The 8,960-nt window shown below is 43.3% G+C and overlaps 1 protein-coding gene across 1 annotated transcript in view; it reads left to right on the top strand.

The window, feature by feature from the left end:
- The first annotated feature begins 610 nt into the window (after nt 1-610).
- grk3 (G protein-coupled receptor kinase 3) overlaps nt 611-8,960 on the top strand; it is a 72,619-nt gene continuing 64,269 nt past the window's right edge. Inside the window, exon 1 of the mRNA XM_040048767.1 lies at nt 611-3,006. Coding sequence (XP_039904701.1) covers nt 2,894-3,006 — 113 coding nt within the window. The 5' untranslated portion in view covers nt 611-2,893. The remainder of the gene's footprint in view (nt 3,007-8,960) is intronic.

Here is an 8,960-nt window from a genome sequence, read left to right as displayed (position 1 = left end):
CTGCAGACTTTCACTGTTGGACCTCTCTCCTGACAGCCTCCATACATACTGACAAGATCTGAAGCAAAAAACTTCCAATTTGGATCCATTCCTCCATCACACCTGCTGCCACTGAGTTTTAGTCCAGTTTTGGTGTTCTGGTGTAATTTAACCTCTTTAAGAGAATTAGAGAGATATGAGCCAGTACAGAAATATCAGAGGTTATAATTTTGATCTTTAACCTCACAGCCCATGACATAAATCAGAGGGGGATTTATGTCATGACAAGAACAATGTCACAGGTCTAACGAGGCTCACTGTGCTGCCACCCTCACTGCACATTTTAAGTGAGTCTTTTTTTTTGTCACTCAGACTTATGGTCCCTATGATGGCCCCTCTATGCAGTTTTCATCCAAAACAGCCCTGCTCCTGACGCCCACCTTACTTCAAAGCCTCTTTGCCCGTCAACTGAACTAAGAGTATTACCATGTGCGGCCAGGCAACGGCACTGCATCTCCACCTGAGCAACGCACGCATCCCTCGGCGGGTACGTTGACGCAAAATACACTGCTGTAATATGAACTGTCGGAAGCTACTGTTCGTGACTATTCCAATTCAGTGCGAACAGCAGCAGCGTGGGGGGCAGCGGGGTAATGTAGTGCAGCGGAAACAGAGCAGGCCCGACCAAAGAGCTCTCTTTTCTACAGGCCAATCCAAGCTGTTCTCAGTGAGCATCGTTAATCACCGCGGACACGGCGTCCTGATTAAGTTAGCTGCACGTGCATGAATAGGCGCGGATTGCGCCTTGTTTGTTTGTAATACATAAATAAACAGAGCGAAACAACACCTTCCTCTCTAAGCACCTCTAATAACGCGCTTCCGTTCCAACAGCCGAGAGAGCCGCTCCGTGTTTTACGAGCCTCTCCCCGCCGCAGTGGGAGGAAGTCGAACTACAAAGCAGACAGAGCCACTGTGCTAGCAAAAAACACCAAAAAAATATAGAGAAGGAGGCTTTAAGCCACACATGTGCCGTACTAGAGGCGACGAACACCTTAATTGAAACAAGCGGACTTGACCGACTGGCACTCAGTCAGAGGCTGCGGAAGGAGACTCGTTCAGAGGCTTGGAGCGTTTAAGCAGCCGAGTGGCTCTGCGAACGCCGAGAACCTGGTAGGCAGGAGGTGCGCGGGGCTGCCGCGGAGCAAGAAGACCTGATCTGAACGTTCAGTTTCCCATCTCTGAGGCGCGCGCCAGCGTACTGTTAACCTCATCACTATAAATATTGTTTCTGGGTTTTTTTTTCTTAACATTGCACGGACTAAAGAATTTGACAGTTTGCCTCGCCGCGCAGTCGGGCAGCCAGCGTTTACAGAGAGGAAGAAAAGTTAGCGTTTACCAAGCAGACTACTGGCCAGCGCTCCCTCCCCCTCCTCCATCATCAGCGTCACCCTCACCCCCACACTCAGTAACTCTGTGCTGGGTCTTTAGGCAGGGAGGGTCCCCCTAACGTTCGGGGTAACCGAAGAAGCAGCTATGGGTTGTTGTTTTGCATCTCTATCCTCGTTCTGACTTCACCGGACTGTCGAAGACTGTTTAGCGGAAACGCTGCAAGACTTCCCCAATACGAGTCTCCAGTGTCCTTGCCTCGGCCGTTAGCTTAACGTTGCTGAGAAAATCGCTGCTGTTTGTCTGCCTGCAAGTGGCTGTCTTTGCAACGGGATTGATTTTATATGTCTGCTGAAGCGGAATAGCCTAAAATAAGAGTGTCTGACTGGCCGCTCTGAATCCTGGTGGTTAGTTAGCCTCGTGGCTAGCAGGTTTCATTTTGCTAGCTAGCGTGGTAGCTAACTAGCGAACGAACCCAAATATCTATAGTGGCAGCGGCTAGAAACCAGTTAGCTATGTACCGCTGGATTTGGTTTGTGATCGCTTGATTCAATTCCTTTACACCTGGACAGAATTTGGCGACAAACCTCTGTCAGCAGTTTAACCGCATCTTTTCCGGTGACTTTTTTTGTGCGTGATTGACGAGACGATAAGGAAGGTTTGAGCCTTAACGCTGCACAGGAAAGCAGCAGCAGGGGCACAAACAGCAGCGCTGTGTGGATACTCTGGAATGCAAATCATGAATCCTGGCTTATCTCTAACCTCGGCTTGCACGCTTTTATTTATGCCAGGTCGCGCCTGACAGATTAGCGTTTTGCTGCAGGAGCACAAGACTACAAACGGGCACCTTGATTATCCACATCTAACCCGTTCAGCAGTGTCTCACCAGCCCCTCTGCACTGATCGTTAAGCCTGTCTTGTCACGGCGTGGCTGATTTTGTGTTGCAGAGAGGAGCAGGCAGTCCGCTAAGATTAGAACATTTTTTCGACAGTAGTGTTTACATTTTAAGGAACACCCCCTGCCCCCTCCTTCCCTCATTCCCTTCTTCCTGAAGCACATGCCGCACTGGAGACAGACCAGTCGTTTGGACACAGGAGGACCAGGCAAGTCCCCGGAGACCTGTAGAGCCTGACAGAGCCCGTGTGTGGTGCATCGCACCTACCTGTGTGAGAAACATCACAGGTCCTTACTCTCGCCCCTTGCGCTACATGGAATCGCAAGGACGGTGGATCTAGCGGGTCTGCTTACTGCAGATATTTTGACTAACCCCTACCCTATGTCTTCCCTCGTAAGTTTCCTCTTTTACGTGACAACGATGGTAGTTTGAACAGACTTGGAGCTGCAGACAACGCCGCCGTTTCCCAGCAGACGGTCAGCGCCGTCGTCCATTCATCCGGCCCCCACAGCGCGCCTTGGCCCTTGATGTGGGTCACATCTGGCCGAGGACGTTGTTTTTAAGCCCCTAAATCAGAAGCCACCCTTCCCGGCCCGGTTATTTAATCGATTTGGTCGTCCCAGGGTCGAAAGATGGCGGACCTTGAAGCGGTGCTCGCCGATGTCAGTTACTTGATGGCGATGGAGAAGAGCAAATCTACTCCAGCGGCCCGGGCGAGCAAGAAAATCATTTTGCCTGAGCCTAGGTAAGCACATCCATAGGGGCTTTGATGCTGGGCTTTTGTGTGTGTGTATGTGTGCGTTTTTGTGAAATGGATGACATTTTCTGTGCATGCTACGCGACCATATATGGCGATGGAGGCGTGCTTCCTCTCAAACCTGTGCCTTACCTTTGATGGGGACTGAAATGACTGTAAAGCTTTTTCTCACTTTAGGTTTCTAAGAACATGCAGCAAACCCTGGCCTCTTAAAATCTGCATTTCAACCATCATTGTCATAGAGCTTAAAGTTAACAAGAAGTTAATCCAATGATCCACAGTGTTGGAGCTACCTGCACATTTTGTTTGCCATCGTTTCTGGTGTCCATTGCTTGTCAGACATGTTTTCTTTGCTCCCGGGCTTTCTTGACTAAAGGTCTGATCCTAAATCTGTGTCTTGTAGCCAGTTCATTTCATTCTTTGAAGCTGCTAAGTGTTGTCGGTGCTGCTGTAAATCCTTCTGATGCATCTTTATTACCACTCTATACAGCTGTTGATCTCATCTTTGCTGTTTGCAAGCGTCCAGCTCACCGAGGAGGGTGTTACTCAAGACTAAAGCTAGAGTCCTATTGAAATAGTACACCCCCACCACCTCTTACCATTTGTATATAATTGTACATCCTTTTGTCCCTGCAGCAGAGGCTTGAAAGTGTCGCTTCAGTCCAGGTTGTAGCGTGCAAGTTCATTGAAGGGGATGTGGTTGAAATTTGGTTATTGACATGGTTGCTTTTCATATGAGGTCTGTGAAAATTTCACAGCAACATTTGAGTTCAGTCAAACGCTAACTGTGTGAACAGCAGTTATGTGTGGATTAGCTGGATAGTTTGTACCACTGTCACTGATCTGATCTGAGCTCCCAGCTATTACCTTGTACTCCACATTTCTTAATCACAAACGGGTTTTTCCTTACGGTTTTGAGGCTGGATTCTGGGGTGTTTTGTATTTATTTCAATGTTATTTTTGCATATGAAAGCTGCAAATGTCAGATTGACTCAGAGCTAGTCCTGACTTCTGTAGTCCCTTTCAGAATTCTTCTTCCCTGCTGACACAGTCACATCTGACACCCCAGTGCTTCCACTATGACTCTTCCTCCTTTAGATCACTTTGTCCATCTGTTGACGTGAGAATTAGCTGACATATTCAGAGTGAGCTTTAAATACAAGCTTTAACTAATATAAAATTAATACATCTTCTTATCGTAGTACACAGTATAACTCTGAGGTCTATTTTTTTTAATGAAACATTTAATCTAGAATCTTAATATGAAGTAGGGTGTATATATACAGCTCTCTCTCTCTCTCTCTATCTATATATATATATATATATATATATATATATATATATATATATATATATATACACACACACACACACACACACACACACACACACACACACACACACACACACACACACACACACATCTGTGTATATATGTATATTATAGCGACACCATGTGTTTGTGCACAATAACGAGTTAGGCTTGGCCATCTCTGACAGCAAGAGCTGTGTCAGTGTCCTGTGACGATGTAATACCAAGAGAAGAAGCTCCTACAGCAACCTCAACCAAAGCACAGGGCTTTACGAAATGAGCAAGAAATCTGGTCCGATTAAAGGTGGAAACAAAAACACGTTTCACCACAGCATGTTGGCGTAATCAGTGTTGGGGTCATTATTTAAAAAAGAAATGTATTTAAAATGACGCTTTTCTCAAAAATAATGCACTATATTACTTAAGTACTCCCAGGAGAAAGTAATTCATTACACTACCCATTACATTACTTTCACGTTACTCTTTAAAATGCCCTGAAACACATTGTCAGTTGTTAACATTTTATCTAATTGTCTTTGTTTGACACTTTCAGATTCTTCATTCTGTATTTTTTTGGGTGAGCTGAACAGATTTCTGTCACATATAAATTTTGGTGATGTTGAGTTATATGGGTGGCGTACATTGAATGCAACACGTTAAAACAATGCAAATGGAGAACATAACATTGCATCCACGGGACTATGAAATGATCATATGTAGATCTGTATTTGCACATACCTATGTTAATAATTCCAAATATATTTACTGTTGTAAATTTTATATATTTAGCTGCTCAGCTTTAAGTAATAATCCTCTTTAATCCTCTTCCAATAATCTGTGTAATTGGTCAGACGCTGCCAGCGCCAAGCCTGTCATGTGAACACGCTTGTGCCTTAGTGAGTTCATAACCAGCTTCATGTAAGAGTTATCCTGATTGCCATTGTTGGGGTAAGTGGATCCAGATAACAGAAAGATACCTGGGGTATCTTTAAGTCATTTCATAGTGCAGGTGCCTGTGACTAGCTGATGTGCTGAGAGGAAAAGAAGACTTTCAGTAGTAAGAAATCAATAAACAGTTGTAGAACTAAATATTAGTCCTGTCATTTATAGGAAAATCTGCACCTCATAGTGCGGTGAGAAATATTATCCTACTCTTTTCTTCATTCAGTGATGGAGGTGTGTAAAGTTTGAGTTAGCAGTAGAAGTTCAAAAAAGCATAATTTTGAATTTGTGTGTCCAATAATGTTGCTCTGCTGATACTTTATCTTTGTTAATCTGGCGGCCCAGCAGAAAGACACTTGAATACGTGCTGCTAATTTTTTTTTCCAGCTGAAATGATTACATGAAAGCATATTCTCTGATAACCAATTGAATGCGTGTACCTTGATCGTTGTTCATGTAGAGTGAATTAGGTCAAAAATCAGTCCTTGCTCCCTGTAACTCATTGATGTATTTACATGCCATAACAGCAGGAGGGCCCCGCCCTCTTGGCAGACTTTAGACACCTTCAGTGCACAAACAAAGGCTCTGACGCTCTGCAGAGAGTTCCCACCTCTGACAGGTCTGGCAGCAGTGGCCGGTGATTTCCTCTAACAGTCAGCTTGTCAGTGCTTCTGAAATGGGCTCAAATTAAAGCACTTTCATTATTTGTAACAAACCTAAATAAGTGAATCAGGAGCTTCATGTTGTTTCTGAAGCATCACTGTTGTAAAAGGTTGTAAGAAAGTTGATGTGCTGTTGTTTTCAGGTCATTCCAGTGTGGTATTAAAAGTAACTCGCAGAACCTGAAGCTCGTCTTAACCGTTAATCCATTACATTGAGCATTCAGTCACAGAATAACACAATAATTATGACTTGGAGATTCATGGCCCTTAAGCACCCAACCCTGCACTAACTCTGTGTACGTGATGGTGTGGCTAAAAAGGGCAGATGAAAAAAGTTATCTGGGTGTTATTTATGCTCATTCTATCTTCTCTAAATGTACACGATTGAGTAGAGGTCGATTCAGAAACGGTGTTTGTGGAAACCAGTAACTGTGAAACGCTCTTTGTTTCATTGGCAGTGAAGGAGAATTAAAAACAATGTAAACCCAAAGATCAGAACCGGCATCATTTGGCTGCAAATTTTGTCCAATTTTATTTTTCCCCCAGAACAAAATAGTTCAATTGCGAAATAATTTGTCTCCAGTTTATTTTAGAAAACACCAAATCAAAATAACAGTTCTCTCATGGTGCTTAAAGTTCAAGCTGATAGTAAGTGTATTCTGGTCCAGAGAGCTAAATCTGAAGCACTTTCAGAAAACATGAACAAATATACACAACAGAGCCAAAGAGAGCAAACTGCAGTCTTGCAGTAGCACATACACGTGCGTCAGTTACTAAACTTTTGGGCCTTCTTTGTGGCTGTCACAGATTTTAAAACATAGGCTTTTGCTTTATTTTAATGTGTGTTCCAGCCTTTGCTTTGAACATTGTTTAATAATTGAGACAATACCTTGCAGAGGACTAAATCTGTTTAGGGCTTTTAGATAATATCACACTTATATTTTATAGCAGCAGATTGGCTAATTGCTTGTGGACTGCTGTGTGGCAGCTGTCAGTGATGATACAAGAACACTAACATGTGCCACTACAACAGTAAGTGCGTCTCCCATACAAAGACTTTACCTAGCCAGGCCACAGGTATATTTGGAGATCCATACATCAGCTGGAGAGAAAGACCCAGTCCTCAGTACGTGGATCAGAGAGAAACACAGCACTGAGTCAGTTCATGGCAGACATGGCAGCTTTCCTCCTCCAAAAGAGCCGCTCGGCAGTCAGACTCACAAAAGGTCTTAGCCAGCTGTGTGTTTTCGGTGATTCATTCAAACATTGGTTTGTGCGTTGGTTAAAGTGTTTTTTGTGATTAACCTTTGTGGTATTGTCCAAACAACTGGTGCGTTTGCCCTTTTTGGTTTGGTTCTCCTGGTGTGGTAATGTGAAAGCTGCTGCAGTTTGTTGGGAGTGGAAACACAAAGCAAACACAGGACTTAGTGATCATGTGTGCAGCATGTAGTGTAGGTCTGGTCAGTTAACTGGATTTTTGAGTTTGTCTTGAAACAGTTACTTTTTGTGTTGATTTTTCATTCTGAAGCTTTTCCATGTTTCTGTATGGTGTGTAATTATTGGCGTGCACAAAAGTATAACCTTCTGTGTTTCAAACATATTTACAGCACAGTACTGCAGTTGTAATCTCAGACATGACTGGTAATTGTGGAGTACAGTCTTTGTTATGAATGACACCCCCCCATTCATTCATTCATATGGAATTTCTAAATAAATGCCCAAATAACTGCCACACATGGCTCTAAGATTGCTACCACATGGCAATTCTTGTTTTAAGATAAATATTAGCTGCTGTGTTGCAGCTTCCCTTGGACCTCTGTGTTTTCTGTTTGGCTGGCTCAGTGGCCATTTAGCATCAGTCCTTGGTTTGGTGGCTTCTCAACCGAGTCCTGTGTCTCACAGGTGAACGAAGTGTGACGTCTCCTCTCCCCTCACTTAGCCTGGAACAGCTCACAGTTCTCGCTCTGCATTTTTTTTTTTTTTCTGGATTTAATTTCTATGTATTTGGATCTCACCAAAGAATTAATTTTCCATATTTGTGTATTTCTGTAGCACATAATGTTTTGAGTGGTCAGATTTTTACTGAGATTTTACTTCATTTACCTCGTAGAGATGTGACGCTTTTTCAGATTCTTCATTCTGTATTTAGGCATGAGTCGAACAAAATGCTGTCACATATAAATTTTGGTGATGTTGAGTTACATGTGGGTGGCGTACGTTGACACATTAAAGAAATGCAAATTGAGAACATAACATTGCATCCACAGGGACTATGAAATGATCATATATAGACCTGTATTGGGATGTACCTATATTATTATTTTCAAATGTATTTACTGTTGTAAATTAGTCTGCAGTTGTCCTGATCACCTTGTGGCGGAAAAATAATATTTAGCCATAATTAAGCCTATATCTTCAATCTCACCTGGGAGTGAAAAGGAATCTTTAAACTGACAGCCCCCAGCATCCACCCAACTGATGATAGATGACGCAACATCTGACATGCGCTGATGAGTTCCAAATTCATATTTGTGTGTGCGAGACCAAGCACCGAGCTGAGTATATTATTAAAACAGTGTGGTGCGGTGTATACACATAATAAAATCGAATCGTCAGCAACCATTTTTGCTGGGATTAAAATCACTTGAACACTGGGTTCCATAAACATGCTGATTTTCCAGCAGCTGGAGAGCCATGGTGCTGTTTCTAAATTGCAGACCCTTACTTGATTGGATGACCATTAGCTGCTTTTTTTTCAAATCTGTAAATCTGTATTAGGAGGAGCTGTAGAGGTTCTTAGAAAAATGAAATGGCAAACCCAGGTGCTGGTATGTTATTGATCAGAACTGAACTGCTCTGCGGTTGCACAGGAGCACTCTGTTAGAGTGGATGACCTTTGTGCTCGTCTCCACAAACAGAGCAAAGCTTTAGCACTCAGTGTAGACTTACCAGTGAAACTGTATGCCGGGCTAATTGAGTTCACTCATTAGACATTTAGTCTTCAGGGAAACATGGAGGCTGCAAGT

Source organism: Simochromis diagramma, unplaced genomic scaffold (assembly GCF_900408965.1).
Source record: "Simochromis diagramma unplaced genomic scaffold, fSimDia1.1 OVJJ01000683.1, whole genome shotgun sequence".
NCBI classification, from domain to species: domain Eukaryota; kingdom Metazoa; phylum Chordata; class Actinopteri; order Cichliformes; family Cichlidae; genus Simochromis; species Simochromis diagramma.
Note: the sequence above shows the minus strand (reverse complement) of the source record. Positions and strands in the feature narration are given on the sequence as shown.